Here is a 22,567-nt window from a genome sequence, read left to right on the forward strand (position 1 = left end):
GGGGTTGGGGTGGGGAGTGGAGGGGAGCAGTCTATGGGCATAGTACAGTTTGAGAACATTGCTGTAAAGTACTTAGAACAGTGCCAGATGTGGGGATGTTTTCTGTACATTTTGGCCATCATCTGTTTCTCCCCTTTCTCTCCCTCCTCTTTATTATTATGTAGTTTTGAAGTACAAGGGAAGGAATTTAAAATCACTCACTTTGAAGGACCATCTTTGTGGGTAGAAAAGGATCTCACCAGAAACTCTGGGCAGTTTAGTAACTCCTCCCCTGTGCTATTTTGCTCTTTAGGGAGTAGCATCATACTGAGGTCAGAGGGGACTAATTAGTGCAGAAATCCTGTCTGGATGAAAAACCAACTAGAAGCACAAGATGAGCAAGTCCGGGGTGTTCTCTCAAATTCACCTGGAGATCGTATTGTACCGTGAGTCAGCAGCATGGTGCTGCCATGAAGAAAAGACAGCTAGAAAGGAACACGCAAGTCAGGGTGCAGTGTGGAGGCCACGGAGCCACCAATCCGCTTGAGCTAACTGCACACTGGCAGAGGCCTTTTCTGGGCTGTTCAGTGTGGAGGAAGGTAGAGAACTGTGCACTAGCCTTAAGCATTGTCCTTGTTCTATGGAGCTTATAGTCTATGCTAATTAAATAGAAATAAGAATTAAGGGATGGGCGCGGAGGCTCATGCTTGTAATCCTAGCACTTTGGGAAGCTGAGGTGGGCAGTTTGTTTGAGCTCAGGAATTGGAGACCAGCCTAGGAAACTCCGTCTCTTAAAAAAAAAATACAAAAAATTAGCTGGCCGTGGTGGCGCCTGCCTGCAATCCCAGCTACCCAGGAGGCTGAGGTGGGAGAATTGCTTGACCCCAGGAGGTCAAGGCTGCAGTGAGTTGTGCTTGTGCCACTGCACTCCAACCTGAGTCATAGAGCAAGACCCTGTCTCGTCAAAAAAAGAGAAAGAAATAAGAATTATGAAGGTAGGATAAAAATGTCATGTTGGAATTTTTCAACCTAGCCAAGAGAAGGAAAGTTGGTGAGTGGTTCAGGATGGCCTTCAGGCATAGGATGGACTCTTACATACTTGCTTTTTCACTTCTATTGAATAGAAGACCCAAAGAGATGGATTTTGTTTGTAGGTGAGAATTAGGGAAGAGCTCTTTGATAGTGAAGGTGGTTTTACCTCCATGTGCACAATGGCAGTGGCAGGGCTGAGAATCTCAGGGAGGCTCCCTACTTTTTAATGTGGGTCTTCTCTCTCTGCCGGCCAGCACGCCTTCCAGTGCTTGGCCTGTAGACTTGGTTTAAGACCTTCCTACTTAGCAGAGAAACGTTAAGATGGAGAAGAGAACTTTCTCCTAGAGGTAACTTGTTGGAGTAGAAAGACAACTGGACGTGGAATTGGAAGAAACTGTCATAGTTTTGTCTCTTACTAGTGGTATGACCTGGGGCTGGCCATTCACTTCTGGGAATCTTAGTTTTTGTGTGTCTCTTTTTTTTTTTTTTTTTTTGAGATGGAGTCTCGCTCTGTCGCCCAGGCTGGAGTGCAGTGGCTGGATCTCAGCTCACTGCAAGCTCCGCCTCCCGGGTTCACGCCATTCTCCTGCCTCAGCCTCCCGAGTAGCTGGGACTACAGGCACCTGCCACCATGCCCGGCTAATTTTTTGTATTGTTTTTTAGTAGAGATGGCGTTTCACCGTGTTAGCCAGGAAGGTCTCGATCTCCTGACCTCGTGATCCGCCCGTCTCGGCCTCCCAAAGTTCTGGGATTACAGGCTTGAGACACCGCGCCCGGCCTTTGTGTGTCTCTTAAATGGAAATCTCATAGTGACTCACTGATTCATTCAATTCATTCTTTTCTACTCATTTATTTATCACATTTGTTTACTTGCTCTTTGGTTTGTAATGATATTTATTCATCCTAGAAATCTTTGTTGTGTGCCTGCTATGCCCCAGGTACACTGAAAGAGAAAAAGATGCGACTAACTCTGGTTTTTCAGATGAAGAGAGAGAATGTTTGTAAAGGCATATTGTGCATACTGAAAAATGCTACCTTAATGTAGACTATCACCTTCGTGGCCCTGAAGAAATACATAGGGGGTTATCAAATTATGGGCTGTCAGAGCTGGAAGGGGCCTTAGTTCCCTTCCTGAGAAGTCATTATTTTGCTCCATGTGATGTTTGGACCTAACCAGGACACTAATGTCCATTCTTGGCCAGCAGAATGGAAGTGAGAAAGTGCTACTTTGTCATTTTACCCACTCAGATTATCCGTGAACTCTCAGCCTGCACAATTTCTGAAGCTGCTTTTGTGGCAGCCCCTTACTGTGTATCTGGTAGTTGGGAACACATACTGTGTGTTCTAATAGCTTCTTCCACTGTGACCCAGATAAAGGCAGCGGCTCTGTCTTGGCCTCTTCTAACCTTAACATCTAGTAAGTATTAAAGACCTGCATGTGCTCTCTGTTCCCTTTCTACATACCTTGTGTTTACTTAGGGCATTGTTTACAGACGTTGACATGTTTACATGCCCATCGTGTCTAAACACTATGTCTTTTATTAGTCTTTGTCTGGCATCTACACAATATCTGGCTCACATGGAACCCTCAAAACATGTTTGCTGATGACTCAGACAAGCAAGGATGGGAATACACCCTGCTCTACTTTGAACACCTGCTCTCTCCCTCCCTCCCTCCCTCCCTTCCTTCCTCCCTCACGTCCTTCCTTCCTCCTTCTTTCCTCCTCACTCTGTCACCCAGGGGAGTACAATGGTGTGATCGTGGCTCACTGCAGCCTGCGAAACTTCTGGGTTTAAGTGATCTCCCACCTCAGCTTTCCCGAATCACGGGAATGACGAGGCTTAAACATATAGGACTCAAACCACCAAGCCAGGCATTTTTATATTTTTGTAGTTATAGGATCTCACGCTGTTGCCCAGGCTTGTCTCAAACTCCTGGCCTCAGCCATCTCTCCCACCCAGTCTCTCCCCAAAGTGCTGGGTTACAGGCATTAGCCCACTGCTCCTGGCCCTCATTTTTTCTTTACAATGCTCATCCTAATCCCCTTTTCCATGAATCAATTTGAAAAATAACTAAGTTATTATTAATATATTCCACCTATCAGCGCTTGTTTTACCCATGATTATATTAATTTATTTCACATCTCCACAGGTAGGTATGCCAAACATCTGAGAGCCCTTCATTCTCCTAGTTGTTTACCGCAGTGATAATGGCGCCTTCAGTCAGGCTTAGTTCATAATCCACTCTGCTACTTACTTTCTGTGTTACTTTGGCCAGGGGACCTGACCTCATGAGCCGCGTGATTCTTATCGGGGGTCTGTAAAAAACGCAATGTTTAATAATTGCACCTTGCCATGCAGGGCGTTGTGAGTTACCAGGAAGCTCATTCATTTGAGAGGTGGTACTTTATTCTTCACATGGGAGGGCACTCACAGGAATGACAAAGCATTCTATGTTTTGTCACTGTGATTACTGCATAGCGCAGAAACTGGGGTGCGAATTAGAGAAGACAAATACGATTGGCCACACTCGTGGATTCTGGCCTGCTGTTACCCGTCCTCCAGTGCTACAGAGTCATAAAAACACTAGTGCTGGCGAGGTGAATTCGCTCCCCAGTATTTCACATCACTCCAGCACTCCTTCAATTTCCATCTCTGCCTATGTATGGAGACCCGTGAGGGTTCTCTCCTTTTGGTATGCATGGCTGTACAAACCAGAACTTCCCAGCAGAAGAATGAAGAAATTTAGTATGCGTTTTGGGCCACCCGTTCAACAGATGGCAAGCAAATCCCTCTACTCCATTCCCCCTCAGCTAGCCACATGTCTCCCCCCTGCCTCTGGATGGTAATTGGTAAACACTTACCATCCAAGCCCTGTGAGGAGGTTATTACTGTTTCTATCATGTCGTTCCATGCTCCCAGGGAGCTTGTGCCATGACGAGAATACTCAGAAAAGAGGCTTGTGTAAATCCCAGGCAGTGGGGACTGCAGGGGCCGCCATTGCTTTCTGCCCCACCATGTTTGGGGAGCAGACATAGAGGTGCCCCTGCCTCACCTTTGTGGGTTATCTGGTAACATCTGTCATTTTCCTACTGCAGGCAACTAATGGGATGCCACTTCAGGATTCCCGGATGGGGATGTTTGAAAGACATCTTCTGGGCCAGGCCCCGCTGGTGGCTCATGCCTGTAATCCCACCAGCACTTTGGGAAGGCGAGGGCCAGGTGGATCAGATGAGATCAAGAGATGAGACCATCTTGGCCCAACCCATGGTGAACGCCATTCTTCTACAAACAAAAAAAAAAAAAAAAAAAAAAAAAAATAAAAAATTGGCTGGGCGTGTGGCAGGTGCCGTGTAATCCCAGCTACTTGGGAGGGCCTGAGGCAGGAGAATGCTTGAACCCCGGCAGGCAGAAGTTGCAGTGGCGCGAGGATCGCGCCATTGGCCGCTTCAACCTGGGCCCCAAGAAAGAGTGAAAACTCTGTCTCCAAAAAAAAAAAAAAGAGGTCTTTCTTTCCTGCCAGTTTCTCACCAACTCTTTTTCCCTTCTCCCTTGTCTCTATGTCGCAGGTGTACGTGTCTACGACTCATGGAAAATCATTCCCCCCAAGACAATTTCAGAAGCGAAGTTAAACTTTGGCCGTGGGAAATACGGAGTGATAGCTGTGATTGCCGCAGTCTAGCCCACAGCCCCGCGGACCACAAGCGGGTAAGGAAGTGGCCATCCCGCTGTCCTGATTTCGTGGAACTGGGTTTTGGGATGATTGCCCAGCTTAAGGGGTGCTAGGAGATGGCGCTGTCCTGTGATCTTTGCGCATGACTGATGGCTAGTGAGTTTTTGTGCTAATCCTGGGCGTCTTGTGACGACTGCTGTTCTCAGCGGGTTTGGGGGGTCCCCCTCTGCCCAAACAATCAGGCAGGCCAAGTACTGGTCAGGGTGCCAGTATTTCTAAGACAAACACATGGCAGGCTAAACCACAGAAAATCAGCCCAACTATGTATAATACCTGCCCTGACTCGCAGATGGCAGAAAATGTTCCCAACTCACATTGGACATAGAGCCTTGGCAGTCTAATTCATGTTTTGCCAGACACTATCGGATGTGTCTGCTTGCGTGCTTTATGTGTGATTATATGGCGAGTTGTGTGGCATGTGGCGTGGCCTGTGTGCATGTGGGTACCTGTGTGTGTGTGCTGTGTGTCGCGTGGGTACGCTGTGTGTGTGTGCTTGTGTGCGTGTAGGTAGCTTGTGTGGCATGTGGGTACCGTGCCTGTGTGTGCTTATGCACATATGGGTACCTGTGTGTGCTTGTGTGCATGTGGGGATACCTGTGTGCATGCATTGGTACCCGTGTGCGTGTGTGTGTGGGGTTACCTGTGTGCACATGTGGGTACCTGTGTGCGTGTGCATACTTGTGTGCATGCTTGTGTGCATGTGGGTACCTGTGTGCGAGTGTTGGTGCCCCCTCTTCCCCCTGCCTTTGAACCTGTACCGATATGGAAAAGAAAACCAAGGCAGCAGATATTGCTATGCCTCCTGCTTTGTTTTCCCAGCTGGCTGGCCCTGGGGGCTTTGTTTCTTCAGTTAGCCAATTTGATTTGAGGAAGCATTGACCCTGGGCCCCCAGGGAGGTGGAGGTAGGAGGGCAGGAACCAGGCAGCCGGCAAGGCTTTCCTGCTGGTTGGGTAGCTCTTAGCTCAGAGAATTGTATTTCATTGCTTTCTTCCCCACTCTTGTGTCACCTTGTTTGTTTCCAGGCCAGATCGTCTAGGGAAAGACCCTTAGTCGAAAAACTAAGAGAAACTTTCTAGTAGCAAAAGCTTTCTGCTCCAGAAAGCAACCAGCAAGCAAGATCTACAGGGTCCTACTTCCAGGCCCTAGTGCTGGCTTCTCAGGTTGCTTGAGGTCTCTCAGCAGGGGCTGCATTCAAAATCTTTAGCAACTGGTGTGGCTTAGGCACTGACCAATCAGAACAAATCCTGTCCGGAGGAGGCTGGGTCCTGGACGTCCCCTGCTGGGCCATGCATTAACTTTTGAGTTGCTGAATTTCAGGGAGGTCCTGGGGAAGGGACCAGGCCATGGGAAGTACTGTGGGTGTAGGCTTAGGGAGGGTCACTTAAGGGTTTCAGGGCAGCAGCTGTTGACCAGGTGGTACAGAGCAGTTGTTTTTAACAACTGGAATGGTCATTACTGGTACATACTTGTTAAAATATCAGCTCTACCTGATGATCTCAGAGTGGAGTGGCAGTTAGGAGCAAACTTCCCTTTCTTACCTAACTCCAGGGTGACAAGAGTAATTTTTTCCCTCTGAGATGAAAAGCAAGGAGGTGGTGTTGGAGAGAAATGGCCCCATAAACGGGTCAGCCAACCTTTGTGTCCCTCTGCCTCACTGCACAGTGTGACCCGGAGTCCTGGCCCCTGGGACTCCCACAGGGAGGTAGGGCCCGCTGCTTGCCTTGCCTTTGGCTCCTCCATGAGGCGAGGAGCCCTGTCCAGGGTCCAGCTCATAGCTGCCTCTTCTGTGGATGGATCCATATGCAACCTGCCTCTCAAGAATCGAATTACACCTGCTGATGTGTTGTACGCTTGGAACTGCAGAGTGGATTTTGTGTTCTCACACAAAAATAATGATGAGAGGGAAAGCATTTGTTAACTAGTCAGATTTAACCATTACACAACGTATGTATGTTTTTAAACATTATGCTCTACATGATAAATATGTATAATAGTATGTCAATTTAAAAAATTAAATTTGAAAAAAGACTAATCAAATATTATCATAAGTAATGATAAAAGCCACAATTTCTTTTGCATCAGGCTAGTAACACCTGGATTTCTCAATGTATTAGGTTGTACTTATCTGATGGTGATGATGATTACTATATTTACACATTGTCTCAGAGCTTACTCTTGCAGAGGTTGTGGCCTCAAAAATGCCTTGTTGCCCCTCTGGAATCTTTCTTTTCAGCTTCATCTACTCCGCCTCACCTCCTGCTGTGGTGCACAGATGTCTATAGGCAGGCTCCATCTCCTCCTCCCCAGCTCCCACTGTGGTCCACAGATATCTACAGGCAGGCTACATCTCCTCCTCCCCAGCTCCCACTGTGGTCCACAGATATCTACAGGCAGGCTCCATCTCCTCCTCCCCAGCTCCTCCCCTAGTGCACAGATGTCTACAGGCAGTCTCCATCTCCTCCACCCCAGCTCCTCCCCTAGTGCACAGATGTCTATGGGCAGGCTCCATCTCCTCCTCCCCAGCTCCTCTCCTAGTGCACAGATGTCTACAGGCAGGCTCCATCTCCTCCACCCACAGCTCCTCCCCTAGTGCACAGATGTCTATGGCAGGCTTCATCTCCTCTACCCCAGCACCTCCCCTAGTGCACAGATGTCTACAGGCAGGCTCCATCTCTTGTTCCCCAGCTCCTCCCCTAGTACACAGATATCTACAGGCAGGCTCCATCTCCTCCTCCCCAGCTCCTCCCCTAGTGCACAGATGTCTGTAGGCAGGCTCCATCTCCTCCTCCCCAGCTTCTCCCATAGTGCACAGTTATCTATAGGCAGGCTCCATTTCCTCCTCCTCAGCTCCCACTGTGGTCCACAGATGTCTACAGGCAGGCTCCATCTCCTCCACCCCAGCTCCTCCCCTAGTGCACAGATGTCTATGGCAGCCTCCATCTCCTCCACCCCAGCTCCTCCCCTAGTGCACAGATGTCTACAGGCAGGCTCCATCTCCTCCTCCCCAGCTCCTCCCCTAGTGCACAGATGTCTATAGGCAGGCTCCATCTCCTCCTCCCCAGCTCCTCCCCTAGTGCACAGATGTCTATAGGCAGGCTCCATCTCCTCCTCCCCAGCTCCTCCCCTAGTGCACAGATGTCTATAGGCAGGCTCCATCTCCTCCTCCCCAGCTCCTCCCCTAGTGCACAGATGTCTATAGGCAGGCTCCATCTCCTCCTCCCCAGCTCCTCCCCTAGTGCACAGATGTCTATAGGCAGGCTCCATCTCCTCCTCCCCAGCTCCTCCCCTAGTGCACAGATGTCTATAGGCAGGCTCCATCTCCTCCTCCCCAGCTCCTCCCCTAGTGCACAGATGTCTATAGGCAGGCTCCATCTCCTCCTCCCCAGCTCCTCCCCTAGTGCACAGATGTCTATAGGCAGGCTCCATCTCCTGTTCCCCAGCTCCTCCCCTAGTGCACAGATGTCTATAGGCAGGCTCCATCTCCTGTTCCCCAGCTTCTTCCTTAGTGCACAGATGCCTATAGGTAGGTTCCGACTTCCTTCCTGCTTGTTGTGGGTTGTGATGAGCAGCTGCTAAGGTCACAAGTCTGAAGAGTCAGAAGACAAGGACAGATGATGTTTTGGACTTGGAGGAGGAGGGTTGGTGCAGGCTGAGGACTGGGGCTTTGGAAGCACTGGATCTGGAGAAGGAGCAGAGCAGGGGCCATGGTGTTTGGGGCAAGAGCAAGGGGAGACTGGAGGGCGATTGCAATAAAGGAGTTTAGGTGCTGCACAGTGGAATGGGGGTGACATGTTTGCAGCCCAAGTGCTGTGTACCTATGAGTGGTGCGTCTTAGATTCTCATGGGTGGATATTCTTTGGAGTTGGTGGGGATGGAGAAGTCAGGAGAAAAAAGGCTGCCTTCTTGGAGAATTTGTTGACAGTTGGACCTCAGGCCTGGAACAGGCTGAGTGGGTTAGGGGGCAGCATTCTGTCTAGATAGTTTCGAATTCCCCAGAGAAGGCTGCTCCTCACACCCCACCAGACTCTCAGGAAGGAAATGATGACTCTTAACAGTGCTGATTGCTTTTGTTGCTTTTGCCTTTGTCCCCTGAAAGGCAAATTGCCCCACCAGACCTACCACTTCCTGAGAAGAATCACACAAGGCTGGGTGCCTTGCTGTCAACAGCAGGGCGCTCCGCCTAGGCAAATCACCCAGGTGAAAATGTGAGCTGCCAAGGAGCGTTTGAAATGGTTGAAATGAATGTTAGCGGCTGCTCGGAAAGGTTAAGATGTCAGGGAAGGGCAGTGTGGAAGTCCAGGAGTGTGAGTGCCTGTGGAAGGGGAGAGAAGGTGCTAGCACGGCATCCAGCTGTAGTCCGAGGCTTTGCCTTGTGATGGAGATGGTGCCTGTGGGTCCATGTGAGTTTTGGGTCTATTTTTGCATTAGCCAGCAGTCCCACTTCCTTCTTGGTCTCCTGTGTGCTGCCCTGAACCATTGTGCAGTGCTGGCCACATGGCAGTTCCACCAACATTGTGGGGCTTCTGAGATCGGTCAGACAGTATTGAAATAAGTCTGGTGCTGTTATTTGCTTGCTTATTAATTTTTTAAAAAATAGAGACAGGGTCTTGCTCTGCCATACAGCCTGGAGTGCAGTGGCACAGTCATAGCTCACTGTAGCCTCAAATTCCTGGGCTCAGGGGATCCTCCTGTCTTAGCCTCCCCAGTAGCTGTGACTACAGGCTAGCGCCACTGCATATCTGGGGCTTTTTAAAAAAGGCCACTGAATGTACGGTTAGGGCTCACAGCCTCAGCCTTGGCAGAAGCAAGAGCCAGTCCTTACTTTTTCCAGGCAGAGGTTGGTCGTAGGTAAAATTTAATTCCCATCTTCTGGAGGGATGTTCCTTCATTGCCTTCCCTTCCCTTCCTCCTCTCATTGGACTCTTGGTTTCTCCACTTGAAACTGGAGAAAGTCACTTATGCTAACAGACTGTGGATACATTCTCTAGCTTAGTTTGTTTTCTTTCCAGAGGTGTTTGTATTTTCAGAGGAAACAGCTTTAAACCAAAGGAGGAAGCTCCTCTGGAATATTAAGTTACTGCAAACAGGGTTGGAGAGATTGGGGTACACAAAGGCACTCCTGAAATTGCGTAGTTTTAGAAGCATCTTGTAGGTCAGCTCTTGGTCAGTCTGTAGGTTTGACCTCCAGTAAACTTGACAGCCAGGCAGCACAGGGACTTAAAAGCCAGGGTGAAATACCGTGTCTTCTTAACAAGTGTGTATGTGACCCTTTATATCACAGCATGAGGTACCATGTGCTCAAGTGATGAATGTAACCTACAAATAATAGAGCTAGGGGAATCAAATGAGGTTGGATCATAGAAGTCAAGTCTTTGTGGGGTACTTAGGATTAGATACGAGCTTCAAGGATGGGCATGTGACCCCGGTAAGTAGAGCAGAGCTGGCAGGAGCCCTCAAGCGGGAGAAGGGCGTTAGCAGAGACTGCAAAGTGCTAAAATGTGGTTTCTGTGCAGGACGGCAAGGAGATTCACTTCTCAGCGGTGAAGAGTTTGTACTGAGCTGCTGTGCAATGTCAGATAGGCCCCTGTCTGAAGATGGAGATTGTCTTTTGCTCTGCGGGCTGAAGGGAGCTAGGAAAGAATGTTTGACTAGGGGTGTAAATGAATAGTGTCCTTTAGGGAAATGTGTCTTCTGGCAATATTCGTGACTTTCCCTTTTAGCAGGGAAAGATTAGAGAAGAGTCTAGAAAGGGAACTATTGTAGCAGTGTAGGCATGAAGTCGCTCAGTCGCTCAACCAAACCTAGTATCACCCTCTAAGTATTTCATTTAGGCCCTGGAAGACATGAGGATGAAGAAAACCCATTGCCTGCCTCCAGTTTGCTTAGTCTCTAGTAAAGACGTGGGCCGTGCCAATAGCACTGAGAGGAAAAAGGAAGGCATACATTTTGAGAAAGATTTTAAAGGAAAACAAAACAGGTTTGGTGGCTGATAGAGACTGAGGGCCAAAGGGAGGGATTGGAGCAGAACCCATCTCTGCTTGTGAGTAGAGTGGGGCTGGGAGAAGGCATAGCAGGGAGGGGACTTGGGACATGGGGAGGGAGAATTGGGTTTTATTGGGAAAGTTTTGAAGAACTCAAGTTTTGTGTGTAGTAAAATATCTTGGCCCATCAAAAGTGGAGAGGGTGAGAAGGTAAACAAAAATGGAATCTGTAAGAAGTCAGGGTTAGACTGTAGATTTACAAGTCATGCCATGCTTGTTCTTTTGTTTTTGAGATGGGGTCTCACTCCATTACTCAGGCTGGAGTGCAGGGGTACGATCTCGGCTCATTGCAACCTCTGCCTCCCAGGTTTAAGCGATTCTTGTGCCTCAGCCTCCTGAGTAGCTGGAATTACAGGTGCACACCACCATGCCCAGCTATGTTTTTGGATTTTTAGTAGAGATGGGGTTTTGCCATGTTGGCCAGGCTAGTCTCGAATCCCTGACCTGAAGTGATCCGCCCACCTTGGCCTCCCAAAGTGGTGGGATTACAGGTGTGAGCCACCCTGCCCGGCCCCGTGCTTGTTCTTAAGGGTGGTAGTTGAAGCTTTTTGAAAGGATAAGCCAAGGTTAGCAGCAAAGGATAGAAGAAGAAGGAGGTTACATGAGCGTAGGGAGTGGAGAGGACCAAGGAGCCAGCAGAGGAGAATAAAGGCCTGAGACGATCAGGGGCTGGGGTTGGAGAGGTGAAATGAGAGGGTGCTGTGGATTAGGAGAAAAGGCACACAAATGAGTTAAATAGTACAAGGTAAGACCTATGAATGAAGTTCAGGAAATGTTGCCTTTTTGTTAGAAGAAGAGCTGTTAAGAGGTGGGATGTGAACAAGTCAGATATTGATGTCAATGCTGCCTAGTCCTGCGTCACCTTGCGCAGTAAACCACTCTCAGTCTCAGTGTCCTCATTATTAAGAGAGTGTGTAACAGTAATATCCAAAACACTGAGTCACTGTGAACCCTGAATGAGATAGGGCATGCCAAACTTTTAGCTCAGTGCCTGACACATAATGAGTGCTCTTGAAAATGTTTAGCTATTGCCATGGACAATAATACATTCTATGACTGGGTGCATGATTTTTAGATTCTCCAATGTGAGGCTGCAGGAAGCCATGGAGCAGATTTCTGGGGAAATCTTTTCAAACTGAGAATGCTTCCTTCCCCGATAACCTAGGTGGTTTGGGAGCGGGAAGATGGACTATGTTATTTCTGGGGAATACTTTTATGCCAAAATTATGATGATCCTCTTAGGATCATAATTGTTTTTTATAACATTGGATTGATTTTCTTGTAGGTTTTGCTTTTAAAACATTTACTACCTTTTCCAGGTCTATTTAATGAGGCTTCTACAGAGTTTAGAGATTTACCTGAGATGCTGGAGAGGAAACATGAGAGCGTAAATCCACAAAAAATGTCCCTGGGAAGTTTATGGTCTGGATTTGGGGAGAGAGTGCAAATGAAAAGGAGTGAGAGCATCTGAAAGCAGCATGAGGCAAGGGCAAAGTGCTGGTCCACACAGAGGCTGTGGCGCTGAAAGGCTTCAGAGCTGGAGATTGATCTGGGTCAGGTGGAGTCCATTAGAGAAAGTGTCCTTAGGAGGGGGTATGGCTCAGGGGTGGAGCACTGGACTGCAGACCAAGAGAAAGTGTCCTTGGGCTTATCCTGCAGGATTGCTTGACTTCTAGGATGTCAATGACTGGCTGTGGGTAGAACTAGGTCCCTGTTGCTCTGGTTTCTGATTCATCATCTCCCGAGCCTTCCTCATTCTTCCAGGAGCAGGGACTGGCCTCCGGGTCTTGCCAGGTGTGCACACGAGGCCTTACATCATCTGTGCTTCCCAGGCTTGTTTTCCATTTATTTCTCTCAGGCCCTCAGGACTGTCGGCTGGGTGCAGTGGCTCCTGCCTGTAATCCCAGCACTTTAGGAGGCCGAGGCAGACTGATGGCTTGAGCTCAGGAGTTTGAGACCAGTCTGGGGAACATGGCGAGACTCTGTTTCTACAAAAAAAAAAAAAAAAAAAAAAAAAATACGAAAACTTAGCTGGGTGTGATGGCACACACCTGTAGTCCCAGCTACCTGGGGGGTTGAGGTGGGATGATCTGAGCCTGGGGAGGTCAAGGCTGCACTGAGCCATGATTGCGCCACTGCACTCCGGCCTGGGCAACAGAGTGAGACCTTGTCTCAGAAAAACAAGACTCTCGTCAAACCCATGCTGTATCTCTTTTCCCTGTTTGTGCCTAAACCCGCGCCACCCTAGACATGGAATGTTCTTTCCCTGTGGGTGTCTTGCCTGCCCTTCGAGGCCCATCTTGTCCATGAATCATTTCTCATCTCTCAGCCTGGACTGGTACTCATAGGACTCTGGTCATGGCTTCTCATTCAGCCTCACTTTCTCTTGACTGATGGTTAGCCCTGGACATGTCTGTCTTCCGTGTTAGATTTCGGGCTACTTGAGGGAAAGCGTCTCGGGTTTTTGTGGCAGCTCCCGAGTGTCTGGTCCGTGGTGGGAATGCAGCACACATGTGTTAGGTTGAATTGCCTGGATCCTTCTCCCCAGGGAACTCTTTCATTTCAGCCACAGCCACTGTCCAGCCTAACTTGTTCAGATTCACTCATCCATGCAGAAGCTAGGTAAGGTGAGGACCCTGCTCACCAGAGCCACTTCCTGCTCTGCCCCAGAGTGAGCCTGCCAGCCACAGTGGCAGCCTGGTCCCCGGAGCTGCCGGTCATCTGGCATAACAGCAAGAAGGAGAAGCTTAACTTCTTAGATGGCAGTGATTTTAGTGCTTTTCCTGGAAAGCCATGTCCCATAACTGCTTGGAGGATGCAGGGAGACTCAGCCATCCCATCTGTGTTTTGCCAATCTGAAAAGTAGGGCTTCTCTGTCCCAGATACCAGTACCTACCCTCTGATTGTGACTGAGTGACCCGCTAGGGAGTGGGAATTGCTAATTCCATTGAAACGAAAAAACAGAAAGGTTTGACCAGCTTCATTACCTGGTTAAACAAACCCACCTTATAGCTTCATCCCAGTCCATCTCCAGGCCTCCTCTTTCGTTGAGCCTTGTTTGGACTGTACCGGTATCTTTTTATTACCAAGAGGTGAGGAGAAAGCCATTGTGGAAGCCCTGTAAGGCCGTGGTACCTTCTTGGTGCAGGTTGGCCCCTGCACATGTGTGTACTTGCATGGACTCGTACATGGTTTAGGGGAGTGTTGGGCAGCTCTGGACAGGGCCTGCTCTGAAACTTACCTGTTTTCCCTTGCAGTACATCTTTGCAGATGCTTATGCCCAGTACCTCTGGATCACATTTGACTTCTGCAACACTCTCCAAGGCTTTTCCATCCCATTTCGGGCGGCTGATCTCCTCCTACACAGTAAGGCCTCCAACCTTCTCTTGGGCTTCGACAGGTCCCACCCCAACAAGCAGGTAAGAGAGCGTTCGGAACCCAGTTGCACGAGGCTCCTCTAGTTTTCTCCTCTGCCTGTGTGATTGTGTGTCCTTTGAGCGACCTAGCCTCCTGCCTGTCCCTCCTTCTCTCTCAGGCCTAGCCTTTGTAGCTATTTCCCTTACCAGGGCTCAAGAAAAATATCTCCTCCTGGCACTCTCAGTCAGCAGCCCAGCCAGCCATCAGCACCCAGCACTTGGCAGACCCCGTGGGTTAAACATCATGCCCTTCTCCATGCAGTTGCACCTTTGTTAGCCCTTGGGGTAAATCGAGGCTTTGGAATTTAATCAGAGAGAGAGCCAGGTAGAGAAAGCTGGAATCTGAGCTCTTCTGGGACCTCTTGTTGAATTTCTGTTCTGCTTTCCCCATCCTCCACCTTAAACACTGCTTTTGCCTCCCATTTATTTGAAGTTACCACTAACAGTAATAGTCTTCCTTTGAGTGTGTGCATGTGTATCATATAAATGTGTGTATTTTCCTCCTTCAACCCAGGTTTGATGGAAATCCGAGAGATGAGGAAAGAGCCTAAGATTTCTATCTCAAGGTTGCAACTTGCCAAGTCAAGGATATTGGTTTGGCAAAAATCTGTGAAACTTGTAGATCCTGTATGATTGGATTTACAGTGAGCCTTCAATGTTTTTGCTCAGAGAAACCTTGGAACATTTCTTTGTAGGTTGTTTAACCAAAACACAGATCTGTTTACCTTTGCTTGCCTTAGGGAGTAACCTAAGTATGGGCTGGGTCAGTTTACCGATGGAGGGGGAATTATCTTTTTTTTGGGTCTCATGCTTCTTTTTTTTTTTTTTTTTTGAGATGGAGTCTCCCTCTGTCGCCTGGGCTGGAGTGCAGTGGCCGGATCTCAGCTCACTGCAAGCTCCGCCTCCCAGGTTTATGCCATTCTCCTGCCTCAGCCTCCCGAGTAGCTGGGACTACAGGTGCCCGCCACCTCACCTGACTAGTTTTTTTGTATTTTTTAGTAGAGACGGGGTTTCACCGTGTTAGCCAGGATGGTTTCCATCTCCTGTCCTCGTGATCCTCCCGTCTTGGCCTCCCAAAGTGCTGGGATTACAGGCGTGAGCCACCGCCCCTGGCCCGGGTCTCGTGCTTCTTAATACATGGTTGCTAGGGCCAGAGGAACCCTCAGATTCCATCTGTGGAAGTTGAAGGGCTTTGGCAAAGATCAGCGTGTTAATTCCTTGTTGCCACAGCCGTGTATTCAGCTGGTTCCCCGCGGGGCTCTGTACTTAGCTGGTGTCCTCTGCATTCATCTTTAATTACCAGAGTCCATTACTGTTTTTTTCTTCCTTTTTTTTTTTTGTGTGTGTGTTAAAATACTCATAATGTACAATTTACTGTCTTGACCCTTTTAAGCATGCAGTTTAGTGATATTGAGTACATTCATATTGTTTTGCAGCCATCACCTCCATCCATCTCTAGAACACTTTTCATCTTGCAAGACTGAAACTCTAAAACCATTAAATAATACCTCTCTGCCCCCAGCCCCTGGCAACCACCATTCTACTTTCTGTCTCTATGCTTTTGCCTACTCTAGGTACCTCCTAAGTGGAATTATATACTATTTGTCCCTTTGCGACGGACTTATTTCACTTAGCAGAATGTCCTTAAGATTAATCCATATTGTAGCATGTGTCAGTTTTGTTTTGCTTTTTAAGGCTGAATAGTATTCCATTGTATGCACAGACCACAGTTTGCTTATTTGCTCATCCCTCATGGATGCTTGGATTGCTTCCACATTTTAGCTGTCGTGAATAATGCTGCTGTCTGTGAAAGGTTTTTAAGGACACTGTTTCTTCGGTGAAAAGTGCTGAGTATAATGATCCTTTTGTTTTTACCATTACCTAGAGGCTAGTCTTAAGTGAAATATAACTTTTGATAATCCATGAATAGAAGGCAAGTCCTACTCCTTTTTCCTTCCAGTTGCTATTGAGAGAAGAACACACATGTGCACAGTTGTCTTTCCTTTCTTGCCCTTGTTTGCTTTTGGAGCAACTGAGCCGACTTTGGCAGTCCCAGTGCCTGCCTTCACAGACAGCGTGTCATGGAAGGTGGGATTTCAGCGGGTGTTTGATGGTGATGCCATTCAGGTTGTATTATACATGTCTCTTGCATCATATATGCCTCTTGCCTCATGACCACTTGTCTTTGCAGCTGTGGAAGTCAGATGACTTTGGCCAGACCTGGATCATGATTCAGGAACATGTCAAGTCCTTTTCTTGGTAAGTTGTGTCATCTAAGAAATCTTGATGTACATGACCTCCTTTCTCCAGTTCTAGCTCCTTCATGGTGGACAAACCTGCCCTCACCTGAAATGTCAAGCGTTTGTTCAGGAGATAACATTTTTCCAGATCTGAGAATTAGAGTTGCAAGTACAGTGATCTCACTGGGGGAGAGAGTGGGGAGGAGGAGAAAGCAAAGTTATTTATGAGAGGAGTGGTAGAGCTTTTGCATTTTTCAGTCCATCAGGGAACCCAGGGGAATCTTGAGGTCCTTGCATGTTTGTAGAGTTTCATTTTTAGAGCATCATGTTAGCAGTGGGAGTTTTTTCTCTATATAAAATTCATGCATTTCGCTGGGCACAGTGGCTCACGCCTGTAATCCCAGCACTTTGGGAGGCCGAGGTGGGCAGAGCACCTGAGGTTGGGAGTTCAAGACCTGCCTGGCCAACATGGTCAAACCCTGTCTCTACTAAAAATACAAAAATTAGCTGAGCATGGTGGTATGCACCTATAATCCCAGGTACTCGGGAGACTGAGGCAAGAAAACCGCTTCCACCTGGGAGGCAGAGGTTGCAGTGAGCCGAGATCGCATCACTGCACTCCAGCGTGGGCGATACAGTAAGACTCTGTCTCAAAAAAAAAAAAAAGAAAAGAAAAAAATTCTGCATTTGTTCATAACATTTTCTTGAATGTCTGTTAAATATAAAACCTACTGGATGGTTAAGGGTATAAGAAGTTGAATAATTTATGGATTATTCTTAATTTATTAAGGAGAGGTAAGGAAAGACATTTCAGATACATAACACACATCGTGAAAGGGGCACAGAGGTAACAGACATCACATGAGAAGCTAGAGAGAGGACTTACCCTTCCATATGGGAGGATCATAGACAGCTTTGTAGAGGAGGTTGCCCTTGATCCAGGATGTGCACAACAGGTAGGATGTACCTGTGTGGAGGTGTGAAGGACAGGAATTCCAGGCAGAGGAACAAAGTGGCCAAAGGCACAGGGATGAGTCAATATGGTGCTTGGATAGAGAACATGAACTCTTCATATTGGGTGAAGTTTTGAAAGGGAAGTTGGTATTAGAATCTGCATTGCTTCATAAAGGAATTTGGGCTCCCTTCTGAAAGCAATGGGATACCACTGTAGGTTTTTTGAGAAGAAGAATGAAATAAACAGGCTGTACTTCAAGAAGTACTTGTTCTAAAAGTAAATAGTAATATACTTATTGTAATTTGCCATGACAGTGATAAAGTAGTGCAGGATCTTGAATTATATGAATTTGTACATGTGTAGGCAAATGTGTAGGACAGATTTCTGGGAGTGGGTATGCTGGGTCAGTGGGTTTATCTAACAGCTGTCCATTTACTCACATGGATGACTGATAGGTATTGCAAACTTGACATCTCCCAAATTGACTCTTGATCTTCACCACCCCGAATCAACACCACCCATAATTTTTGGAGTCATTGTTGATTTCACATTTGTTTTATGCTTTACATTCATTCTATCAGGAAATCCTATTGGTTCCACCTTCAATATATATCTAGAATCTTCTACTCAGGTACCACTTTTACTGCAAGCCTCCAGTGTCATTGCTCATTAGTCTCCCAACTAGTCTTTCTGCTTTTACTCTTGTTTTTCTACCGTTAATTCTCAGCATGTGGTTGGTTTGAGTCTATTCAAACAAATTAGATCATTCTGTTCCTCTGCTTTGAACCCTTTAATGCTTCGTCATTTCTCTCTGATTAAATATCAGATACCTTCTTACCACAGGGAACAGGATGTTTGCAATTGCTGTTTTCTCTGCCTAAAATACTCCCACCCAAGATACACTTTACTGCTTACTCCCTTACCTCATTCCAGTCTTTGCTCAAATAACATCTTCTAAATGAAGCCCACCTCATTTATGCCCACCTTAGGATCCTATTTAAAATTGCACCTGGCCAGGCACGGTGGCTCACACATGTAATCCCAGCACCTTGGGAGGCCGAGTTGGGTGGACCATGTGAGGTTAAGAGTTTGAGACCAGCTTGGCCAACATGATGAAACCCCGTCTCCACTCAAAACACAAAAGTTTGCTGGGCATGGTGGCAGATGCCTGTAGTCCCAGCTGCTCAGGAAGCTGAGGCAGGAGAATCGCTTGAACCTATTAGGTGGAGGTTGCGGTGAGCCGAGATTGTGCCACTGCACTCCAGTCTGGGCAACAGACCAAGACGCTGTCTCAATAAATGAATGAATGAATGAATAGAAATAAAATTGCACCTACTCCCCCATGACTCCCAGTCTCCTATACTGTATTCTGTTCTGTTTTGCAGAGCACTTTACCACGTTCTAATACACTATTATTATGGTTATTATTTGTCTTTCTCTCTTCAATAGAGTGGAAGCTCCCCAAGGGCAAAGATTTTTGTAAGTTTTGTGCACTGATATATCCACAGTGAATAAATCCTTAAACTTGTAGCTTTGGGAGAGATTGCCAGATTTGCTATAGAAAGTGTCAAGTTTGCCCTCATCTCAACAATATACAATAGTGTTTCCCTCCACAGCCAGTGTGTTAGGGACGAAATATTATCTCTGTGGTTTTAATTTGCATTTTCCTTATTAAGAGTTAGAACATCTTTTAATCTGCTTAAGGGTCTTTTTTTTTTTTTTTTTTTTTTGAGACAGAGTCTCGCTCTGTTGCTCAGGCTGGAGTGCAGTGGTGCGTTCTTGGCTCACTGCATCCTCCGCCTCCAGGGTTCAAACAATTATCTGCCTCAGCTTCCCAAGTAGCTGGGATTACAGGTGCCTGCCACCACGCCTGGCTAATTTTATTTATTTTTATTTTATATTTTTTAGTGAGAGTCTCACTTTGTTACCCAGGCTGGAGTGCAGTGACAGTATCATAGCTTACAGCAGCTTCAAACTCCCGGGCTCAAGTGATCCTCCCACCTCAGCCTCTCACGTAGCTAGGACTACAGGCATGTGCAGCCATGCCTAGCTAATTTTTAAATTTTTTTGTAGAAAGGAGGTCTCCCTGTGTTTCCCAGGCTGATTGCAAACACCTGGCCTCAAGCAGTCCTCCCACCTTGGCCTTCCAAAGTGCTGGGATTGTGCTTTGTTTTATTTATTTGCTTGTTTGTTTGTTTGTGTAAGTATGACCAGGCTGGAGTGCAGTAGTGTGATCTTGGCTCACAGCAACCTCTGCCTCCCAGATTCAAGTGATTCTCCTGTCTCACTCTCCCGAGAAGCTGGGATTACAGGTGCCCACCACCATGCCTGGCTAACTTTTGTATTTTTAGTAGAGATGAAGTTTCACCATGTTGGCCAGGCTGGTCTCAAACTCCCAAGCTCAGGTGATCTGCCCACCTCGGCCTCCCAAAGTGCTGGGATTACAGGTGTGAGCCACTGTGCCTGGCTTCATGCCCCTTTTCTATTTGATTATTAGTGTTTTCATTATTGATTTCAAGGAGCTCTTTATATATTTGAGATTAGCCCTTTGGCTGTAATATGAGATAGATTGTATGTGTGTGTATTTATATTTCTATCTCCTAGTTTTTCATGTGTTTTAGATTTTACTAGTAATTTTAGTCCTCATTACGTGTAATGGTCCCAGAAGATGTAGATACTGCCTTTCTTTTAGTTCTCCATGTAAAGTGAAATGTCTTTTAGTTGGTATTGCTTCCTTAGTAATAGAGGATGGTAAAGATGGAGCTGGTATGTTGAGGAGCCTTACAGCTGACCATTGTCAGACACCCATAGATTCTTGTTTATGTTTCCACAGAGGGTAGCTGTTTCTGACCCTTTTGCTATTTTCCTTGAGCAGAAGTTGTGGGATCTTAGTGAAATTATAACCACAGTCTCATCTAAGGACACCCTGTGCTCAAGGAAAACCATTAGAACTTTCTTTTGCTTGATTTGAATTTTAAGGGGAAAAATTGTTCTTTTATCTGTTTAAGAAACTGTAAGAGGGCAAACCAGCAGAATTACTAGATAAGGGAACATACAATTTAGAAATTTTTAAGTTCTAAAATTATATTGTACCTTCTGCCTCTGTGTAGATATACAGATGTCTTGGGAGAAAGGACTGGTTTATCTCATTTAAGCTAATGACATGTCGGTTAGGGGATTTTAGGCTATTTGCAGGATTTTTCCCCTTAGGTTTCCCCATAGTAAGTGAAAGTGTAATCTAGTCTGTCAGAATAATGACATACATTTGTTCAACAATGCTTGGCAAGTTGGGAGCAGCAGGAGTGGGAAAGCTTATCATTTACATGGTCGGGAGCTGGAGATTGGCCGGACAGAACAGTGGAAGACCTGGAGGGGAGCTGAGGGGACTAAAGATACCCTGTGGAGTATCATTGAGGGATTTCAAGTGAGGCCAGGTGAGGCTGGTGACTGCTCAGAGGTAGAGCAAGGAGTGGAATTTCTCAATGAGGGCAAAGACAATAGAAAGTAGGTGTCAGTGAGCGCAAGACATTGGAAGTCTAAGTGATGCAAAGTATAAGAACTTGTAGGTGGAGCAGCTTGCAAAAATGGGAGGTCCAAATATGGATTACGGAAGAAAATTGGGATGAAAGTCATAGTTCTTTCTATCTCTAGGTGTTGGCTGCTGCTTTTGGCTAGGAAGGAATAATAGAGGTGAGCTGGGTCTCAAAATAGCTCAATAAAGGTTCCTTCCTCTGCCGTTTTAAAAATACCAAGCAGCCTCATTTTAATTTGCATATCCTCTGGCTAGAGGAAGTACTTTAATCAGTACTTCTAATTGTGGAAAAGAAGAGAACATGCCACCACCCGCCCACACATGCACACAGAGGATCTGATAATGAAGAATAGTTTTCTCCCACACTAGGACCAAGGCTGCTGGTTTCTCCGTTGCCCTAAGAATCCAGATTGTAGGGCAAAACTCAAGTCTTACTCTCGTTGTAAAAAGAAGCACTTTTTTCTTTGTTTTTTTTTGAGGCAGGGTGTTGCTCTGTTGCCCAGGCTGGAGTGCAGTGGCACAATCATGACTCACTCAGCCTCAAACTTCTAGGCTTCAATCCACCCACCTCAGCCTCCTGAGTAGCTGGGGCTACAGGTGTGCGCCAATGTGCCTGGCTATTTCTAAATTTATGTTTTATAGAGGTGGAGTCTCACTATGTTGCCCAGGCTGGTCTGGAACTCTTGGGTTCAAATGGTCTCCCTCCCTACCCTGGCCTCAGCCTCCCATAGTGTTGGGATTACAGGTGTGACCCACTGCACCTGGCAAAAGAGGCTCTTGTTTCTCTGTTTCTTATCTTCCTTTGTGGGAGGGGTAGGGGAGAATATGCTCTTGACGGTGTATCTCTGAAGGAATTTTGACACAATTACCTTCTTTATTCTGAGAGCCATCATGCATATGGAACTGTATAAGGGCAATTACCTAACTGAGGCCTTCTGCCTTTCCTTGAGTCATCACTCTGTCTTCTTACTACAAGACTATCTTCCCGACTTTTCCATTTATTTTTTCCATTTGCTGAATGGTTCCCATGGCCTTGGTGTTCTTGAGAATGTTAGGAGACCTGGAGCAGATGAGTTGTCCTCTGAGCTGCTGTGTGGGGCTTCTTTGGGGAACACTGGCTCGGAAGTTCTTCTCCAAGGTAGTTTGGCCTGGTCATTCTATGTGTTCATTTTGGATTAGCTTCTCGAATTGCCCCACAGATCCAATGCAGAAAGTATCTCTTCAGCTAGGAATACTATAGGGTGAAAAGAAATCTAAGACATGGTTTTCCAAGGCATCTATACTATGTCTAGGAAGCTCAGACAAATACATAATGGTGAACAATAAAATACAGTGTCTAAGAGGCATTACTGCGTAAAGGAATAAGACTGATTCTAAAAAATCACCCAACTAAAGGGGTTTTATACCTTTGTTTGGAGTTCAAACTCATATGAAAGGCTTGGAATTGGGTGCTGCAGAGGGATGTTTTGCTTGTGTTGGGAGAAGAGAGGACAGCACTGAGGAAGGCTTCCTGGAAGATGAAGACTTGAACTGGATGACAGAGGAGAGTAGGAATTGGATGGAGGGATCAGAGTGTGTGCAGAGGGCATCTCTTCGTGGGAGTGTGGTGTTTGCAAAAGCACAGTGGGAGAAAGGTGT

At 46.9% G+C, this 22,567-nt stretch overlaps 1 protein-coding gene across 1 annotated transcript in view; it reads left to right on the forward strand.

Moving 5' to 3' along the window:
* SORL1 (sortilin related receptor 1) overlaps nt 1–22,567 on the forward strand; it is a 187,750-nt gene that overhangs the window by 23,281 nt on the left and 141,902 nt on the right. Inside the window, 5 exon segments of the mRNA XM_017863726.1 lie at nt 4,581–4,613; nt 4,616–4,684; nt 4,687–4,719; nt 14,044–14,205; nt 16,394–16,461. Coding sequence (XP_017719215.1) covers nt 4,581–4,613; nt 4,616–4,684; nt 4,687–4,719; nt 14,044–14,205; nt 16,394–16,461 — 365 coding nt within the window.

Source organism: Rhinopithecus bieti, unplaced genomic scaffold, assembly GCF_001698545.2.
Source record: "Rhinopithecus bieti isolate Rb0 unplaced genomic scaffold, ASM169854v2 scaffold_70802, whole genome shotgun sequence".
NCBI lineage: Eukaryota > Metazoa > Chordata > Mammalia > Primates > Cercopithecidae > Rhinopithecus > Rhinopithecus bieti.